Here is a 21,517-nt window from a genome sequence, read left to right as displayed (position 1 = left end):
ATTGACACAGTTACTTTTTGCTGATGATACTGTGCTTATGGGAGATTCTAAAGAAAAATTGCAAAGGTTAGTGGATGAGTTTGGGAATGTGTGTAAAGGTAGAAAGTTGAAAGTGAACATAGAAAAGAGTAAGGTGATGAGGGTGTCAAATGATTTAGATAAAGAAAAATTGGATATCAAATTGGGGAGGAGGAGTATGGAAGAAGTGAATGTTTTCAGATACTTGGGAGTTGACGTGTCGGCGGATGGATTTATGAAGGATGAGATTAATCATAGAATTGATGAGGGAAAAAAGGTTAGTGGTGCGTTAAGGTATATGTGGAGTCAAAAAACGTTATCTATGGAGGCAAAGAAGGGAATGTATGAAAGTATAGTAGTACCAACACTTATATGGGAGTGAAGCTTGGGTGGTAAATGCAGCAGCGAGGAGACGGTTGGAGGCAGTGGAGATGTCCTGTTTAAGGGCAATGTGTGGTGTAAATATTATGCAGAAAATTCGGAGTGTGGAAATTAGGAAAAGGTGTGGAGTTAATGAAAGTATTAGTCAGAGGGCAGAAGAGGGGTTGTTGAGGTGGTTTGGTCATTTAGAGAGAATGGATCAAAGTAGAATGACATGGAAAGCATATAAATCTATAGGGGAAGGAAGGCGGGGTAGGGGTCGTCCTCGAAAGGAGGTTTTGTGGGCAAGGGGCTTGGACTTCCAGCAAGCGTGCGTGAACGTGTTAGATAGGAGTGAATGGAGACGAATGGTACTTGGGACCTGACGATCTGTTGGAGTGTGAGCAGGGTAATATTTAGTGAAGGGATTCAGGGAAACCGGTTATTTTCATATAGTCGGACTTGAGTCCTGGAAATGGGAAGTACAGTGCCTGCACTTTAAAGGAGGGGGTTTGGGATATTGGCAGTTTGGAGGGATATGTTGTGTATCTTTATATGTGTATACTTCTAAACTGTTGTATTCTGAGCACCTCTGCAAAAACAGTGATAATGTGTGAGTGTGGTGAAAGTGTTGAATGATGATGAAAGTATTTTCTTTTTGGGGATTTTCTTTCTTTTTTGGGTCACCCTGCCTCGGTGGGAGACTGCCGACTTGTTGAATATATATATATATATATATATATATATATATATATATATATATATATATATAATATGTAGTTAGATATATGTCATCCAAATTGCTCTTGCATCTTCCCCACTCTTTCCTGCATTTATAACTTATCTTACCCCAGCTCTGAGATAATGGGGAGCCTAGAGTGGTGTTTTGACTGGCTCCATATAAATAATATTTGTTAGTTTCTGGTTGAAAGAAGTGTACTAATTTGAATGGCTAGTGTTCCTAGTAGTGGGGAAAGTAGGTGGGTAGATATATACTGATGAATTATGCCTATTTGTATAATATAGTGAGCAACTGGTGGTTTATATTACCCATAAATTATGTTGAACTGGTGAAGATTGAGTACAGCTCATACTAGGTAGGATACATTTCAGGACATTGCAGTCGAGTTAAAAGGTCTAGTGATTCACGATACCAATCTTCAGTGGAGGTGAGCCACATGTAATGTATTTAAGTGAGTGTCAAAGGGAGGTCAGACATTCGGAAGTCTAATGGAGCTCACCATCGTTTGAGAACTGGTGAGCTCCGTCAAGGCCTTACGAAACATGTGGTATACATATGAAATTTCTCTGCACATGTGTGTAGGTAAATAAACAAACTACGGTAGAGGTAAATGACACACTAGGATACTGCTGAAGAAGATCTTTATTTGCATGTCTCTGTTTACACTTCACCATCTGAAAATCATTGTGGTGTCACCTTCAGTGATATGTGAAGCAGAAGCATATATAACTCAAGGCCAGGGAAAACAATGTGCTCTCAGGCTAATAAAATGCTCGTATATTTTTCTTTAGTTCATCAATCAGTTTCATGATGATAATTCAAAACTAGCGACCCACAACCATTATGTTAATACCACAAACACCAAGACTTATCATAATTATTTTGTTATCTTTGATCAGAGATATGGGGGCTCATGGGAAGGTTACTCGCTGAAAACTGACCGCCCGAGAAAATAAGTAAATAACAAAAACGCTAACAGTATTGAAGCCACTTCTGTTGCTGTTAAGTTTTATGGTACTTAGTTTCATCTTTAGAAGCAGCACAAGATGAACATCCCCATAGCCATATCTCCAAGCTTTCAAGATCCATTTTTCTTTTTTTTTTTGTATTTTTTTAGTTGCAAAAGCTAATGAGGCTCTAGAAAGTAACCATTTTCTACGCATGGAGGCTGCTGTACTTTAAAAGAAAACTAACCAAGATTGAGATATCCAGTAACTTGCGTGTAGTCGTCGCCTTTGTGAATTTGTATATTATTGTGATTGTAGTTTCAGAGAGGTGGGGGAGGGGTTCTTGCGAGAGGCCTGTGTATAGCAAGAGGGAAAAGTAAATAGTGTAAAGACATCCACATATCTAGGATAAAATTACAGCGAAACTGTTGACAGAAAAGTAAAGACGTTTGAACCCTGTACAGTATTGTTGAAAATACTGAACGGTTAGCTTTTTTTTTTTTTTTTTTTTGCTTATAGATGTTAGTTTTCAATTGCAGGATATCTGAGTATACTGTACCATGCAAGTGATGTCACTCACTCGACATATTTATACATCCGCGACACAAACGGAGTTGGAGGAGCAGTAAAGTAGTTACATTGGTACGAAATGATTCTACCTCGAGTCAAAGAGATGAGACAAAACGTATTTTTATTTCAAAACGTGTTTTCTTTGGACACGTGTAGTATACACTATCTCCCCCTCCCCATTTCACTTATATTCTGCTTCCTTCTCTCGAGTCCACTCTTTACATTGATGCTTCACCCCACCACTCGAACCTTACGTCATGTTATTTTATATTCTTATCTGTTTTTTTTTCTTGGGTGCCACACCAAGGTAAATTAGCAACAGATTCCGGTATGATGGTTCTTCTTCGGTTCTCTTACTTCTTTTAGCAAGATCATATTTATTCTTTTAGATAAGAATTATTCCAGAGAGAGATCTATAAGTGCTCTTCGGTACCTTCAGTATCATATGTATATATATGCGCAGTTTACATTTTCACTACTGTTACACGCACGCTTTGTTTTCACACTTTTCCAACATCACGAAGGGGGGGGGGGGGGAGGTAAGAAGGAAGAGGTGTAGAAAAAAAGAAATCTACTCTCGGATGGTCAACTTGCGGGACCCCGTAACGTCATGGAGCTGGTGGGAGGCGAAGGAGGCCACTAGTCTGTGTTCACCAGACTTGCGAGGTACGAAGGTCTGGCTATAAGTGAAAGTTTCCCTTGGACGGACCTCACGATTCACCCTGATGGTCCTGGGCCTGTAGGCGCCTCCGATCTCCATACTGAAGAAGCAGTCTGTGAGAGGCAGGTCTAGAGGGTTGCTGAAGGTGAATTTAGCTGTGCACTCCTGTCCCACCTGGCACTCAGGAACCTGGAGAAGGAGACACAGGAACGTGTGGTGAAACTCCTTACAAGTAAAAAGACGAAAAACAGAGTCGAAGGAAAACAAGAAGTTGGATTAATACACATTTACAGTATGATTTGAGGTAAATGGCATATGAAGCTTTCGATTCTTATATATGAAGGTTTTTCTCACAAAGATTTCATGAATAAATGCTTGTTAGAAGTTTCTTTTTAGAATTACCTCAATGCTTAATTTGGGTTTCTCGAACTGGTAGTCGAACTCATCGATGTAAGACTGTTTGTTCTCGGAGACGTGACCTGTAGCGGTGATCTTAATGAAGCCCATATCAACGAGGCGGTCCTGGTACTCGGAGGCGTCCACTTTGAGGGTGAGAGTGTCCTTCTGGCCCCCGGCGAGGGTGAACTGGCCCGTCACCCTCTTGAGGTGCGTCCCCAACACCCCGGTATAGAAAGAGCTCCTGCGGTGGAAGAGGAAAGTTGATAAGGACTGGTAAACAAAGGGGTGAATGTTTCTCTCTGGGTTGAGAGAATCTTTAACCTAGCAGTTGGAGTTTGGGAAAAGGCGGAGGAAAATGGTAAGAGAGATGTTTCCGGCAGGTCTGAAGGTTGGAAAGACTCTGGGAGATTGTCTATCTTGAAAAGAGGCAGCAAACTGAAGAACAGTGAGATAGAAAAAAAAAATAGTTTATCAATAAATATCGTTGGAATTCTAGGCAGATAACTAACGTGGAATACTTCAAAATAAATATCAGTTATTATGTTACCGGCGAAGAGCAAAAGTGTAGTTACCGAAGACAGACTGAAGAGGAATTGGAGCAGGAGGAGGAAGGAAGTACTTAGACGAAAAGAAGCAGCACCCAGGAGGGCAAGGAAAAAGATTCAAGCAGATGATAACAAACACCGAGCACCCAAGAGGATAAGAACCCAAAAGGAGGGCAAGGAGGTGGAGCTACCTGGTGGAGATGTTAGCCTGGACGGTGCGAGTCTCAGAGGTGTTGTTGTGGACTTGAAGGGTAACGATGATGCTCTGGCCGGCGCTCACTTGCTTCGGCTCCTGAAGCTCGAACTCAACGTCGTAGCTCCCCTGATCCTGTTGATGTGTGGAGGTAACGATACTTTAGTAATTTAAATTTTATTTGGGAGGTTGGTGCGTTATTGGGAGAGCCAGTGATGACTGTATTTTGGGGGGAGTGTTGGGAAACGTTTGGAGTGTAGTCTCTCTCACCTGAAAGTCGTAGTAGACGTGGTCCTTCCTAATGCCCCTGCAGGCGTTGAAGACGGTGAATCTCTCAGGCTCAGAGCTCTCCAGGTCCCGGTACACCTTTGTGACGTCCTCACAGTCTGCGTCACCGTCGTCGTCATGACGCCCAACAGCCTTCGTGACGACGGAGCGACACACTGGCAGTCTGAAGGTGGCATGAAAGAAGGATGAAGCATTGAACTCACCAAAAGATAGAAACATCGAGGTTTTAGTTATCATTTCTTAAGTATAACAAGCTGGAAGTTTTATTGATTTTATAACTAACAAACTTTGACTTTTGTTGACATTTGTTTATTATTTCTTGGAGTGACAGTAAGCTGCTTCCATTGTTCAGGTTATGTTGCTTAAAATGTTTACATTCTCAAGCCAATGCAGGCTCACCTTGCCGTGAGTGGTGTAACCCCACTTACATATGCTGTGAGTGGTATGGCCCCGCTAACCTTTGCTGTGCATATACGGGGTATAGCCCCACTCACCTCTGCTGCATGTACGGGGTGTAGTCCCACTCACCTGTGTTGCATGTAAGGAGTGTAGCCCCACTCGGATTCGTCGTCCTCGTAGTAGTATCTGACGAAGGTGTTGAGGGCGGAAAAGAAGGCGCTGGTGTCTTGGGAGAACCCGATGTCTCCTCTCTTCACAGCCTCCGTCGAGGAGGGACCACACCCACTGGAGAACTCTGCACCGAGGGAGACAAGAGTAAGCAAGATTAAAAAAACAGGCAGTCATTAGCAGATGGAAAGGGAAATGCTAACCATTCATTCAGTGGGAGACGGCCAGCATGTTGACATTATATATATATATATATATATATATATATATATATATATATATATATATATATATATATATATATATATATATATATATGATAACCTGTATGTAGGTGTACATTATTTAGAGATTTCGTAGTTTGAAGATTAGAAGGAAGTGTGGGGTTACTAAAAGTATTGTACAGAGGCCTGAAGAGGGGTTGTTGAGATGGTTTGGACATTTACAGAGGATGGGTCAGAATAGGATAACTTGGATTGTACATAAATCTGAAGTGGGAAGGAGGGCTAGGGGACGTCGTAGAAACGTTGGAAAAGGGAGGATAAAGGAAGTTTTGTGGGAGAGGGCCTTCGATATCCAAAAGGTATGTGCGAAAATGTTAGACAGGAGTGAGTACAGGCAAGTGGATTTTTATGACCTGACTTGTTGTTGCTCTGGACAGTGTCGAATTGATGCAGAAGACACCATAACAGATAGTCAAATATTGAAGCAAAACACAGCTATAAGTACTTTGTTACCCTAACAGTAATAAAATTAACTGAATGAGCTAAATGAGGACTAGAGACCAGCTGCGTCAGTTGAAATATGGCTTAGTATTAGAAGGTGGAGCTGATGTAGACACAAACAGCTTGTACTCACTGAAATGGTAGGCGCGAGCTGGATCTGTCGTCTGCCATCCAGAATAGCCTGAGGGAAGATCTGGACGAGCCATCCAAACATCGCACCAGGTATGGAAGGCCCACAGGGAGTCTGGCTGGTCGCGTCCAGGACCCCGCTCGATCTGCCAGAAGTAAAAACTCAGCCCCACTTCGAAGTCAAGTTTCATAAGTAATCTGATCCCTCCTCCTCACCCCCAACCGAACCTCACAAAAAAATATAGTTTTTTCTTCTTAGGTCATCTCATTCACTCTCCTGATCCACGTAGTAGTATTGTATCTAGTTCCAGGTGACCTTACCCACAGGATGATCTTTTCTTTTAATGAGACAAAGTCAAAGTCACCTCCTTAACCTCACCCAGGTCGCCTTTCCCTACATGTTATCCTAAATTTCTCCTCCATTTACCTCCATTCCCAGGTCCTCATACTCTCAAAGTCACTATTAACACCTTCCTCAGAGATCGCTCTTAAGTCAACTTACCAGGTCACCAAAGCGGTCGATGTATCGGTCGATGGTGAATGTTTCTTGTGTCTCATGGGCGGAGGTGAGGGCGGTAGTGGGTCGGGCAGGCAAACCCAGGGCGCGGCACACTGTGGGCGTTCAAGGATTAGTGACATGGTTGGGTGTGAAAATGTGACTATGTAGTTATGATTGTGTTTAATATGCGGGAGTAGTGTGTGTCTTGATATTAGTTACCATTTTGTCAAAGGCACTTGTCGATAAGACACTTGGCCTGTTCGGTGTTTGTGTGTGTGGGGGGGGGGTAGTAGCATGTGTGTGGGCATGGGCTCTTATTAACCTATGTCTGAATTTATCAACGCCTGAGTGTAAATATGAATGCAAAAGAATATAGAATCAATACATTGTGATCCTTGCTTGTCTACCCTCCTTCCACCTCCTGTCACTCACTTTCCGCCATCATGCACCCGCCCTTCCTCTCCCTGTTCCCCACTCACCCGTCGTCATGAGGCAAGCCATCACCCAGCAGTGACCGTACTTGACGGGGGTGGCACCGTGCAAGAGGAATTCTTGGATGATCTTGACGGAGCCGGTCCAGAGGTGGGGGTTCTGGCCCCCACGGTACTCGTCCTCGTAGTGGGGCTCCAAGAGTCCTTCCCGGTTCTCGTCATCGTAGTCTCGATGCCTACGAGACGCCTGGATCTGTTGGAGGGAGAGGCAAGTGTTACAGATATTGGTCAGGCACTGTAGATCACTCAACAAACTGTTGTTTATATCATGTCATCCCAGGAAGCTAAAAATTAGAGATTATAACAACCTAGAAAGAAAGTTAACATAAATAATTGAAATTCCTTCTATCACTTCAAGTTTTTAACTTCACATTTTTGTCTAAATTGAAGTTTTAAACTTAACTGTAAATTTTAAGGCCCTACACTAAAATATGAAAAAATACGAAAGTTAAAACACGAAACAAAAACAACAGTAATTTTCTTTATTCCCCCTTACAGTTCTTCAAGATATGCGCAGTTTACTTATTCATAATTTTATTTCTATATTTATGTTTCTAAAGTAGCCCAAACCTTAACGAGGTTGTACTAACCATGGAACTTAGAGCCTTGGCCACCTTGACAGGGTTGCCTCTCTCAGTGTGCGTGAGGCCAGACATCTCGAGCAGGAGACAAGCAGCAGGCAGGACGCAGTCATCGAACTGACCGAAGACCCAAGGTCGTCCTTGAGTGTAGCGGGAACCTCCACGGTACACCTTGCCGCTCTCGGTCATCACATACTCAGTACGCTGAGCCTCGTTCTCCAAGTACACGGTGTCCTCTGGTGGTGAATGAAGGGGGTGGTGAGGGAGGGTTTGAGAAATATTGGTGGTAAAGATTGTAGAATAAAATATATTGAAGGGTACACACAAAGTCAACATTACCATACAGAAAAAACAAGCACTCTGGGGTGACACTGGTAAGACGTAGAAGGATAGACAATGTGAGGTCCACAACCAGAGGAACACAGCAGAGCTTAGTCCGCCGTATCATACCAGGTGACTCAGACGATAAATTACAGATTGCAAGACGTAAACATTTAACTAAAGTTAAATTAGGAAACACGAGAGAAGTCCGAGGTAAATTTTAGGTGGATAGGGATTGTTATTTCATTGACAAAAAGTGCTAAGCTTGTATAAAGAACTTCAGTAAGACTGACCTCTGGAGAAGGGGTTGAAGATGATGAAGACGTCCTCAGGGGCGCGGTACTGAGTCCTGTTCTTCGGGTATTTCTTGGTGGCCGTCTCCACCACACAACGCCACACTCCCACTGGGCACGTCGCGGGGATGTGTACCTGGTAGGGCAAGATGAGAGGGGTTAAGTTGTCACTACATGTAGCTCAAGCAGCGAAAGATTATGGTGTATGTGTGCGGGGGGGGGGAATGATAAGCAGAAGTACTACAGTTCAAGCAAGGGTATCACTGCAGGTCATGCAAGGGGACCTCAGGGTGTTATTACAATTATTTGCTTCATAAATAAATGTTGATAAGGCACGCGCATTCTGAAGTAGTAATCCAGATCACCACAGTAGAGTGTTTCCACCTCTACCCACCTGCAATGTAAGGGTGTTCCCCTCCTGCGCCTGGATACGGACGTCCCACTTCTGAGGGGTTCGTGTGAACTCCTTCTGGATGGTAACAGGCAGCACTACCCTCGTCCTCTTGGGCACTGATGGTTGTGGTCCGAAGTAAAAGTTGAGGTAGAGGTGGTCCCTGGTGCAGTCAAACTCCCTCTCGCGAGTCACCTGTTGGAGGAGATGCTGGTGAGATGTGTGAGGTGCGGATACTAGGAGGACTGGGAGGAAATGGATGGGGAAGAGGAGAGTGAGATGGGGAGACTAGGAGGACTGTAAGGAAGGGGATGGAGAAGAGGAGAGTGAGATGGGGAAACAGAAAGATTAGGGAGGAGGATGTGTTGAGTGGAGATTACCGAATGTTGTTGCTGAGAGAAAATGAGAGGAGGCCGAGAAAAAAAAAAATCAGAGATCGGAGAAACAGGAAAAGTGATAGGTCACAAGTGTCTTGTTAGTGCCGAACAGTGGGAATATAACCATAATAATAGTATTGCCTAGATTTAACCTTTGAAACCCATCACTAAAACTATCCCAAATTTTTTTGCAAGACGTCCTAGTAGCACTTAATCTATCCATATACGTATTCTTAAGCAGCAATCTTAGCGCTCAGATCTTCAGAGTGTGTTAGTGGGAATCCTGAGCCGCGTGCCTAGTGGTTATTACGTAAATATTCGTGACCCAGCATCCCGAGTGAAAACATAATCCACTTTCATTCAAAGCCTTTTTCAAACTCTCACATCTTGTTGAAATAATTATTTTCATAGTTTTTTCTTGCATCATACTTCCGTCTAAAGTGCCAGCAACTCCTCTTCTCACATATATATAAAAAGAGAAGAGAGGGGAGGAAAGGGGGCCTAACAGCAGCAGCATTAATAAAACTTCTTACCAGGGAGAGGTGGAAGACCTGACCCCTGCGGTAAACGGGGCTGGGGCGGTCCAGGTCCTGGACGAGGTCGTACTGCAAGGTGCGGTGATCCTTGGCGTTCTCCTGGGAGTGGAAGTCGACGTGTTCCACCCTCAGGGTGTCAGCTGGGACACCAGTGAAGTGGGCTGCGGGATGATGAGAGTCAAGCCAGGTCAGTCTGGCCACTGAGTGGGTCATGTACATGTTGTACACCTACTCGTATATACATCAGAAGAGACCATGGAATACGTAGTATATAACAGAAAACTCCTGTTAAGAATCGTCAGACCATCTAGAATTTAAACCCACCCAAAGGCCCAGTTTCAAAGTTTACTCGTGTGGGGAAAATAAAACCTTCCCTTAAAGTTTCTTTTTTGTGTGTGGAAACTTTAAACCTACATTTAAGGAACTTAAATATCCCTAAAGTTATTATAAGGGAATTAATCCACCCAAGAGACCCACGACCTACTCAAGGGGCAGTTAAAGGTTCCTAATTCCCCTTAGCTTTCTTTAAGGTGACTTGAACCTTCCTAACACTTCTCAGATGGTGCTTACACTGGGAGGCGTAGTTTTGAGCTGGATCTGCAGGCATCTCGTTGTAGCGTCGTCGCCAGATGTCGTAGCACGCCCGCATTGCTGCGTCACGGGCGTAGTACCTCTGACGCCCACGCCCGTACCTCCACTCATCCTCATATTCATGCTCCTGAAAGTGAAACGTGAACGTGAGTGTGTGTGTGTGTGTGTACTCACCTATATGTGGGGGGAGGGGTCGATTTATACCTCCTGACCCGGCCTCTTCACTAGTCGCTACTAGATCCACTCTCTCCATCTACTCCAAGAGCCTTACCGCACCTTTTCTTAAAGCTACATATGGATCCTGCTACCACTACCTCACTTCCTAGATTGTTCCACTTCCTAACAACTTTAAGGCTGAAGAAATACTTCCCAACACCCTTGTGACTCATCTGAGTTTCCAGCTTCCGGTTGTGTCCTCTTGTTCCTGTGTCCCATCTGACACATTCTAGCCCTGTCCACCTTGTCGATTCCTCTGTGTGTGTATATGTGTGTGCTTGTGTGTACCCGCCTATATGCACTCACCTATATGTGGTTGCAGGGGTCGAATCATAGCTCCTGGCCCCGCCTCTTCACTGGTCAATACCAAGTCATTCTCTCCTTGCTCCATGATCTTTATCATACCTCTTCTTAAAGTTATGTATGGTACCTGCCTCCGCTACTTCACTTTCCAGGCTATTCCACTTCCTGACAACTCTGTGTCTGAAGAAATACTTCCTAACATCTCTGTGATTCATCTGAGTCTTCAACTTGTGTGTGTGTGTATGTGTACTCACCTAGTTGTACTCACCTAGTTGAGGTTGCAGGGGTCGAGTCCGAGCTCCTGGCCCCGCCTCTTCACTGGTCGCTACTAGGTCACTCTCCCTGAACCGTGAGCTTTATTATACCTCTGCTTAAAGCTATGTATGGATCCTGCCTCCACTATATCGCTTCCCAAACTATTCCACTTGCTGACTACTCTGTGGCTGAAGAAATACTTCCTAACATCCCTGTGATTCATCTGTGTCTTCAACTTCCAACTGTGTCCCCTTGTTACTGTGTCCAATCTCTGGAACATCCTGTCTCCTGTCTTTGTCCACCTTGTCAATTCCTCTCAGTATTTTGTATGTCGTTATCATGTCCCCCCTATCTCTCCTGTCCTGCAGTGTCGTCAGGTTGATTTCCCTTAACCTCTCCTCGTAGGACATACCTCTTAGCTCTGGGACTAGTCTTGTTGCAAACCTTTGCACTTTCTCTAGTTTCTTTACGTGCTTGGCTAGGTGTGGGTTCCAAACTGGTGCCGCATACTCCAATATGGGCCTAACGTACACGGTGTACAGGGTCCTGAAGGATTCCTTTTTAAGGTATCGGAATGCTGTTCTGAGGTTTGCTAGGCGCCCATATGCTGCAGCCGTTATTTGGTTGATGTGCGCTTCAGATGTGCCTGGTGTTATACTCACCCCAAGATCTTTTTCCTTGAGTGAGGTATGTAGTCTCTGGCCCCCTAGACTGTACTCCGTCTGCGGTCTTCTTAGCCCTTCCCCAATCTTCATGACTTTGCACTTGGTGGGATTGAACTCCAGGAGCCAATTACTGGACCAGGTCTGCAGCCTGCCCAGATTCCTTTGTAGTTCTGCCTGGTCTTCGATCGAGTGGATTCTTCTCATCAACTTCACGTCATCTGCAAACAGGGACACCTCATAGTCTATTCCATCCGTCATTGTTCGCAAATACCAGAAACAGCACTGGTCCTAGGACTGACCCCTGTAGGACCCCGCTGGTCACAGGTGCCCACTCTGACACCTCGCCACGTACCATGACTCACTGCTGTCTTCCTGACAAGTATTCCCTGATCCATTGAATGCCTTCCCTGTTATCCCTGCTTGGTCCTCCAGTTTTTGCACTAATCTCTTGTGTGGAACTGTGTCAAACGCCTTCTTGCAGTCTAAGAATATGCAATCCACCCACCCCTCTCTCTCTTGTCTTACTGCTGTCACCATGCCATAGAACTCCAGTAGGTTTGTGACACAGGATTTCCCGTCCCTGAAACCATGTTGGCTGCTGTTGATGAGATCATTCCTTTCTAGGTGTTCCACCACTCTTCTGATAATCTTCATGATTTTGTATACTATACATGTCAGTGACACTGGTCTGTAGTTTAGTGCTTCATGTCTGTCTCCTTTTTTAAAGATTGGGACTACATTTGCTGTCTTCCATGCCTCAGGCAATCTCCCTGTTTCGATAAATGTATTGAATATTGTTGTTAGGGGTACACATAGCGCCTCTGCTCCCTCTCTCAGGACTCATGGGGAGATGTTATCTGGCCCCATTGCCTTTGAGGTATCTAGCTTACTCAGAAACCTCTTCACCTCTTCCTCGGTTGTGTGCACTGTGTCCAGCACTTGGTGGTGTGAACCACCTCTCCGTCTTTCTGGAGCCCCTTCTGTCTCCTCTGTGAACACTTCTTTGAATCTCTTGTTGAGTTCCTCACATACTTCACGGTAATTTCTTGTTGTCTCTCCTCCTTCCTTCCTTAGCCTGATTACCTGGTCCTTGACTGTTGTTTTCCTCCTGATGTGGTTGTATAACAGTTTCGGGTCAGATTTGGCTTTCGCTGCTATGTCATTTTCATATTGTCGTTGGGCCTCCCTTCTTATCTGTGCGTATTCGTTTCTGGCTCTACGACTGCTCTCCTTATTCTCCTGGGTCCTTTGCCTTCTATATTTCTTCCATTCCCTAGCACACTTGGTTTTTGCCTCCCTGCACCATGGGCTCATCCTGGCTTTTTCATTATTCCTGTTACCCTTGGGTACAAACCTCTCCTAAGCCTCCTTGCATATTGTTGCTACATGTTCTATCATCTCATTAACTGGCTTCCCTGCCAGTTCTCTGTCCCACTGAACCCCGTTCAGGAAGTTCCTCATTCCCATGTAGTCCCCTTTCTTGTAGTCTGGCTTCATTCGTCCTGGCCTTCCTGCTTCCCCCTCCACTTGTAGCTCTACTGTGTATTCGAAGCTTAAAACCATGTGATCGCTGGCCCCAAGGGGTCTTTCATATGTGATGTCCTCGATATCTGCACTACTCAAGGTGAATACTAAGTCCAGTCTTGCTGGTTCTCTCAGTAGTAGTAACCAGTTACCAGTAACCAGTGTACCAGTAGTTGACTCACTACCAACCGTCTCTGCCTGAGTCACTGTCTGAACTCATATTGTGCTGACCATAGCACTATTCAAAGACCCCCTCACATATGGGTACTGTGGGCGGCCAGTCAGTGTTACGAGAGTGAGCAAGGAGACAAGGTTACGGCTGTAAGGGCGCTCCCCACATTATCTGTAATTATACGTACTACCAGCCTACGTGAGTATTACTTTACCCAATCCACGTGTTCGAACTCCCACATGATAGTTCATCCTCTCCTCTCTCTCTCTTGTAGTGTCCCTTACGTGTTGGTACATGAAGTTTTCCAGTACCACCTCCATCATCTTAGCCCTCCATGTATCTTGGCCCCCATGTGGCTCCAAGTTCTCCCAATCGATCTCCTTGTGGTTAAAGTCACCCATGATCAGGAGCTTTGCCCTGCATGCATGAACTCTTCTGGCCACTGCAGCCAGTGTGTCAACCATCGCTCTCGTCGTACTCTTGCCTTGGTGTGTGTGTGTGTGTGTGTGTGTGTGTGTGTGTGTGTGTGTGTGTGTGTGTGTGTGTGTGTGCGTGCGTGCGTGTGTGTGCTCACCTGATTGTGGTTGCAGGGGTCGAGACTCAGCTCCTGGCCTCTCCTCTTCACTGATCGCTACTAGGTCCTCTCTCTGCTCCCTGAGCTCTGTCATACCTCGTCTTAAAGCTATGTATGGTTCCTGCCTCCACTACGTCACTTGCTAGGCTATTCCACTTCCTGACGACTCTATGACTGAAGAAATACTTCCTAGCATCCCTGTGACTCGTCTGAGTCTTCAGCTTCCAATTGTAACCCCTTGTTTCTGTGTCCCCTCTCTGGAACATCCTGTCTCTGTCCACCTTATTTATTCCACGCAGTATCTTGTATGTCGTTATCATGTCTCCCCTGACCCTTCTGTTCTCCAGTGTCGTCAGTCCGATTTCCCTCAACCTTCCATTGAACGACATTCCCCTGAGCTCTGGAACTAGCCTTGTTGCAAACCTTTGTACTTTCTCTAACTTCTTGACGTGCTTGACCAGGTGTGCGTTCCAAACTGGTGCTGCGTACTCCAGTATGGGCCTGACGTACACAGTGTACAGTGTCTTGAACGATTCCTTATTAAGGTATCGGAACGCTTTTCTCAGGTTTGCCAGACGCCCATATGCTGCAGCAGTTATCTGGTTGATGTGTGCCTCCGGAGACGTGCTTGGTGTTATGGTCACCCCAAGATCTTTCTCCTTGAGTGAGGTTTGCAGTCTTTGTCCATCTGGCCTATACTCTGTCTGCGGTCTTCTTTGCCCTTTCCCAATCTTCATGACTTTGCATTTGGCAGGGTTGAATTCGAGAAGCCAGTTTCTGGACCACGTGTCCAGTCTGTCCAGGTCTCTTTGTGGTCCTTCCTGATCTGCATCCGATTTAATTCTTCTCATCAACTTCACATCATCTGCGAACATGGACACTTCTGAGTCTATCCCTGTGTGTGTGTGTGTGTGTGTGTGTGTACTCGCCTAATTGTGGTTGCAGGGGTTGAGTCTGAGCTCCTGGCCCTGGCTCTTTGCTGGCCGCTACTGGTTTCACTCTTTTAGCTATGTGAGCCCTACCATACCTATTCTTATAGCTATGTATGGATTCTGTCTACCACTTCCCTGTCCAGGTCGTTCCATTCCCTGACCCCTCTAATCCTTAAGAAGTATTTCGTAACTTTCCTGTGATTCATCTGTACTTTTAACTTCCAGATGTGACCTCGTGTACCTGAGACCCGCCTCTCCAACACACTCCCTGTCCATCCTGTTAATTCCTCTCAGTATTTTGTACGTCGTAATTATGTCACCTCTGGTCCTGGTCCTTCTATCCTCTAGTGTCGTGAGGTTTAGCTCCTCTAACCTTCCCTCACAATTCATACCCCTCAGCTCTGGGACAAATTTCGTTGCAGACCTCTCCACTTTTTCCAACTTCTGTACATGCATTTCCCACATGCGAGTTCCATACTGGCGCTGCATACTTCAAGGTTTGCCTGACATATACCGTGTATAAGGTCGTGAATCCCTCTTTGCTGATGTTCTTGAAAGGTATGCTTAAATTTACCAGTCATGTGTTTGTTACAGCGGTTATTCGGTTGATGTTTGCCTCGGCCGAAATGCCTAAGTATGCGAACCCCAAGGTCGTTGCTGTGAGCAGCCGTACAGAACGTGTATACAGGAACATCGGTAACTTTTTTAGGCACAGGTACATATAAGTACACTTATCATACATGTGTAAATTGCCTAGGATAACCCAAAAAACAAAGTGACTTATTTCGATTGGGGTCCTTGAAAACACATGTCCCAGGTGAGGCATGTTTCAAGGACCCCTCTGGAAATAAGTCACTGTCTAGAGATGGAACATCTTGATAGAGGTAAACTATTTATACATAGCAGTCAGACGAAGCAGGAGAGGAATTGAGGGAGGGAGGAGAAAAAAAGGAAGAGAACAAAATCAGGAAACCTTGCTGATTAAGGGAAGAAGCCAAGCTGTAAGACTATTGAACCCCAGGAACACACACTCACTTCTGCAGGTGAACTCATATCATAAAACCTGATATTATGGTTTATTAGTTAATGATGGTGATTTAGGAAGCGAAGTATTCAAAATGGCAACAGTATTTACATTGACCCCAAGTGTTCAAGATGGCGACAATGTTTACACTGTAAATACGTGTTCAAGATGGCGATAGTTGGACTGTATCCAAATAATGTTCAAGAGCCGTGAGTAGTAAATAGATGGGTCGATGATGTAACAATGGTGACTGTTGGTGGAATGAGTAGGTGGTCCGGAGTGGGAGGGCCGTAATGGGTGAGTGGAATGCGTGGGCGGGTGTTCCTGGTGGCACTGAGTGTGACCGGGTGGCACTTACATGTTTGGGCGGGAAGGAGGGCCTTGGGCGGGAGAAGGGCGGCACGGGCGGTGGCATCTGCTGCTGCTGCTGCTGCTGCTGTTGCTGTTGTTGCTGCTGACTCGTCTGTCTACTCAGCGGATGCATCCTGCAACGAGACAAATTTGGGAAATTAGTTCTCACCAAAATTCACTATTCCCCCAAAAGAACCTTACGTGATGCCAGTTTTGATGCCTCAATCACACACAACTGCTGCCCTTTACAAGTGATGGAACTAACGAATTGACAAAGGCATATGCCTTTTATAGAAAGAGTATATTACAATTTTAAGATGTCAACTTATAGTTTGAGGGCAATAATATGAAAAGAACAACTGAACTTCGCCTCATGTGCAGCACCTGGGTACCTTTATTGAGATCAGTAAAGATACTCGGATCTTACACAAGTCCTCTTCATCATTTGTCGGTATTATATCACTGATCTAATGATTCAGATTAACTTCGTTGACTTCAGACAGAGAAACTGACACCATTCGGTCCGTCTGTGATCATTCTGTCATGCAGGAGGAGCCGCATGTTTATGGTACATCCAACAAAATCATCAGACTTTTGGATGTTACTACCGCCAGGCTCCGGCTGGATTACAAGTATCTCTGGGAGGTCACATCAACATCACTAGCTGATGCAGACATAACTAAATGTAAACTACTAGATGGACCATTGTCACGCCCTGCGTTATTATATGGTGGCATGCGAAGAATAAATAGTGAATTTACAGACAGTTCACAAATGTTTAAGAAATGTCAAAGTATTTTATCTACAGTAACGTATTACCAACAGTTGTGGAAAAATGTCCTGACTTTGTCTATAATAAAAAATAAATAGCCATTTTATCTTCCTAAATATTGTGTATTGCTAGTAACTGATAACCACACGCTAGTAACCCACAACCACACGCTAGTAACCCACAGCCACACGCTAGTAACCCACAACCACACGCTAGTAACCTACAACCACACGCTAGTAACCCACAACCACACGCTAGTAACCCACAGCCACACGCTAGTAACCCACAACCACACGCTAGTAACCCACAACCACACGCTAGTAACCCACAGCCACACGCTAGTAACCCACAACCACACACTAGTAACCTACAACCACACACTAGTAACCTACAACCACACACTAGTAACCTACAACCACACACTAGTAACCTACAACCACACACTAGTAACCTACAACCACACACTAGTAACCCACAACCACACACTAGTAACCCACAACCACACACTAGTAACCCACAACCACACACTAGTAACCTACAACCAAACGTTAGACACATTATAATATTTTTGTAACTTCATGCCTGTATAAACAACTTTATTGTTGTGAAGTTATACAAGAAGTGAACAAATGCAGCAGTTCATTACCAGTGTTACTTGAAGAGGTTTCAGATTGTTGAGGTCCAGCCCCTGGATCCATTTTGTGCCTCTACTCTTTTGACTACAACCCACGGGATAGTTATGGGGTGACTACCACCCATAGAATGGGTATGGTGTGACTTTATTGTGTTTCAAGCAGACAGTAATATCAAGGATACTTGTATCCCTAATATAAGGAGTGAAATACACTGTGTACATACTCAAGGACACATAACTCTACCGTGAATGTTCATATCCAGCTTTCCAACGATATAACCAAAATACATGTACTCTAGTTTCCAGAGATTTTTGCAACCTGGCTAAAATATTGTACAATTGTGCGAGTATTCTCTTAACGTGAATATCTTTAGTGTCAAAGCTCGTAACAGGTTCAGTATCCTTGGTGTTAAAGCTTGCAACATGTTAAATAATTTAGAAATCGGGAGATTACAAGTCAAATATTCACGAACATGGCTATAGCTGTGAGGGACAAGGGTCATCCAGTGCGCCTATCATGGAAATATTTAATGCGTTTACTTTAGGCTCTTCAATAAGAGAGTAGAATGAGTTCAGACTTCCCTAATTAGAAAAAGAAGTTTATAATAATTTTCTTTAGAATAAATCAGAAACAAAACATAAAATAAATGTCACGTAGTCTTACATAAACTTAAAAAAATATTTTATTATCACACTGGCCGATTCCCACCAAGGCAGGGTGGCCCGAAAAAGAAAAACTTTCACCATCATTCACTCCATCACTGTCTTGCCAGAAGGGTGCTTTACACTACAGTTTTTAAACTGCAACATTAACACCCCTCCTTCAGAGTGCAGGCACTGTACTTCCCATCTCCAGGACTCAAGTCCGGCCTGCCAGTTTCCCTGAACCCCTTCATAAATGTTACTTTGCTCACACTCCAACAGCACGTCAAGTATTAAAAACCATTTGTCTCCATTCACTCCTATCAAACACGCTCACGCATGCCTGCTGGAAGTCCAAGCCCCTCGAACACAAAACCTCCTTTACCCCCTCCCTCCAACCTTTCCTAGGCCGACCCCTACCCCGCCTTCCTTCCACTACAGACTGATACACTCTTGAAGTCATTCTGTTTCGCTCCATTCTCTCTACATGTCCGAACCACCTCAACAACCCTTCCTCAGCCCTCTGGACAACAGTTTTGGTAATCCCGCACCTCCTCCTAACTTCCAAACTACGAATTCTCTGCATTATATTCACACCACACATTGCCCTCAGACATGACATCTCCACTGCCTCCAGCCTTCTCCTCGCTGCAACATTCATCACCCATGCTTCACACCCATATAAGAGCGTTGGTAAAACTATACTCTCATACATTCCCCTCTTTGCCTCCAAGGACAAAGTTCTTTGTCTCCACAGACTCCTAAGTGCACCACTCACCCTTTTCCCCTCATCAATTCTATGATTCACCTCATCTTTCATAGACCCATAGACTCTGCGTGCTGAAGACATTACTAGTCACCACTACTTGGAAAAGACCCGGGCCGGGAGAATACCGGCGAATTAAAAAAAAAAAAAAAAAAAAACTAGGGAATAAAATTAAATTTTCGTTACTTAGTCTCCTCTATTTCTTCAAGCAATTGTTACTGACTTTCTCTGAGAACTATGAACAATATGATATAGAATTAAACGAAATGACTGAGTTTAGTGAACCAAAGTTCCGGATTACCGGGAAATATTCCGCATCCTTGCCTACATTTTTTTTCGGCAAGTTGGAAGTATTTAGTATCAGTGTCTACAATAGGGAACACCAATGACAGGTTCACTTGTTAACATACATTGCGCACTTTGTTAGTTTGTTGAGTTAGTTCGACGCTCATGCGTTGACTAAAGTGCTCGGTGCAGTTGGCATCATCATTGTGGTTAACACGTTCACTTAAGTATCATTACATTGAGGGTTCACTTAGGTTTCTCTTACTTTTTGTTTACATCTCCATTAATCACTAAGTATTCACCTGTTGAAGTTGTCACAGGGTTCAAGTCGTCTCTTAGACTCGTCTGTTGAAAGTTTTCCTCACCTGATGACTAGAGGGGCGTTCGCCAGCGACGGATGTTGGAGTGTGGGTGTGGGTGGTGAAGGCACCTGGCTATGTGAGCACCTCCACAGATCCGGCTTGGGTTATATACACGATGTTCCAGCCGGTGGATGAGGATTAGTTACACAAGGAGGACAGGTCGTCGCCTCATGCTGTTATACAAGGAGGAAAGAGTCGTCATCTCACGTTACTATAGACACTACTCGTGTCTTTATATATTTTATAATACATTGTCGTTCGGTTCTCTTTAACTCTCCCACTCAAACTGCCAGACGAATGAAGCTCCATAGAGGATCTGTATAAGAATTAAGACTTTATTTGAAGGCTTATTTGCACTGGGGTCCATTTTTTTTTTAAGTCTTTTCTCGAGGATGCGACCCACAACTGGCAAGCATCTAATTACTATTAGGTAACGGACAACTTGTGTTATGTAGTCTGTCCATACATCTATCCCCGCCCAGTATTTGACCTGGATCCTTTCAGTTGCAAGCTGAATGCTCTACAACTTGAGGGTCTCTGAGAAATGCCCAGTTGGTCTTCACATCTCTACTGTTCCTGCCTACTTTGTCTATTCGACTGAAGAAGCCTACTGTGTAGGCAAAACGTTTCGGAATAAAGTTGCCTAACTGTTGCTTATGTGTCTTACCTACCAACCTGTCGGTATTGTATACCATTTTGATATTCACACTGTCAGACACTGCAACACACACTACTCTTGGTACATCTTGGTACAGCTTGGACAACTTTTTCAAATGAGAATTGTTTGATCTGAGAGGGACGTGACCTCTCGGTGGCTACGTTCTCACTACTACTGCTCTGCACCTCTCCTTCCGACAGTATTCAAGTCTCCGCACTGTTGCTTGATCTTCAGATAGTTCCTGACTATGGAACTGAACTTCTCCAGGCTGAGGGACTGACAACCTCAAATCTACGACTTCAAGGGTGATGAACTGATTATATCGTCTTCACATCTCTACTGTTCCTGCCTACTTTCTGTATTCGACTGAAGAAGTCTACTGTGTAGGCGAAACGTTTCGGAATAAAGTTGCCTATGTATCTTACCTACCAGGTCTTATAGACAAGCACCTCGTGAATCTTCACCCTGAAATGGTTCCTTGTTCACTGAGGATAGGTTAAGCACACCATATTTATGGTCACCTGCTAATGAATGACTTTGTAAACTGTCATGAAGTCGACAGTGGCAATATTATTATTTTTTTTAAATCAAAATACATCATATAATATGATATAGGGCACGAAGACAGAGCCACCATCGTGTATGCATGTCGTTATCTGAAAACGCATAGTCCACAACAGCCCTACAGGTCGCCTACAGGTTCTACGGGAACTTTGGCCACGGCCGTGGCCACTATCAAATTCTCCAAACAAGCCCTCATCAACCCGTGAAAACCTCGGTGAAGAGCTCCGACTATCCGTCTTCGTAATTGGCGAGGACGTGCGCAGTAATGAACAGCAGAAGTTCTCATGTGTAACCACATCACTACCACGTCACTACCTCTTGTACAGTTATGTACCTGGCACATGACTACTGCAACCGAACATATAACAAAGCGTATGCAAAACATTGGACCTTGGAATCCCACAAAAAGTACATAAAACAGCCCAAAGCAACTCTCTATCTCTGTCAAATACGGACAGAAATATATCGCATGTAGAGAAATCTCCAACTGTCTACACATCTCGCAGCGGTTGTCATTCAGGATTTGTCTGCACACAGCGTGTCGGTAAACCATCTCGACCTCTCGCGGCAGAGCGAGAATAAGCCTCGAGTTGT

The 21,517-nt window shown here is 44.5% G+C and overlaps 1 protein-coding gene across 1 annotated transcript; it reads right to left on the bottom strand.

The window, feature by feature from the left end:
* Positions 1-1,744: 1,744 nt before the first annotated feature.
* On the bottom strand, positions 1,745-19,861 carry LOC128698091 (hemocyte protein-glutamine gamma-glutamyltransferase). Its single transcript, XM_053790195.1, has 15 exons — positions 19,705-19,861; positions 16,248-16,374; positions 10,204-10,351; positions 9,631-9,794; positions 8,724-8,915; positions 8,330-8,465; positions 7,725-7,951; positions 7,123-7,327; positions 6,647-6,756; positions 6,149-6,290; positions 5,252-5,417; positions 4,706-4,886; positions 4,434-4,570; positions 3,701-3,938; positions 1,745-3,487 (listed from the first exon to the last, which is right to left on the bottom strand). The coding sequence occupies exons 2-15, from the start codon at positions 16,371-16,373 to the stop codon at positions 3,209-3,211; spliced, it is 2,451 nt and encodes an 816-aa protein (XP_053646170.1). The 5' UTR covers position 16,374; positions 19,705-19,861; the 3' UTR covers positions 1,745-3,208.
* Between the last annotated feature and the right edge of the window lie 1,656 nt (positions 19,862-21,517).

The sequence above is a fragment of the Cherax quadricarinatus genome, chromosome 58 (genome assembly GCF_038502225.1).
Source record: "Cherax quadricarinatus isolate ZL_2023a chromosome 58, ASM3850222v1, whole genome shotgun sequence".
Lineage (NCBI taxonomy): Eukaryota > Metazoa > Arthropoda > Malacostraca > Decapoda > Parastacidae > Cherax > Cherax quadricarinatus.
The sequence above is the reverse complement of the archived record's forward strand: the minus strand, read 5'-3'. Positions and strand labels throughout refer to the sequence as shown.

Excerpts from the sequence above, each read along its gene's own strand:
- LOC128698091 (XM_053790195.1), bottom strand. The coding sequence starts at position 16,373 with ATGCATCCGCTGAGTAGACAGACGAGTCAGCAGCAACAACAGCAACAG. Across the intron at positions 10,352-16,247 it reads CCTCCTTCCCGCCCAAACAT|GAGCATGAATATGAGGATGA; the intron begins GTAAGTGCCACC and ends TTTCACTTTCAG. Across the intron at positions 3,488-3,700 it reads AACCCAAATTAAGCATTGAG|GTTCCTGAGTGCCAGGTGGG; the intron begins GTAATTCTAAAA and ends CTCCTTCTCCAG.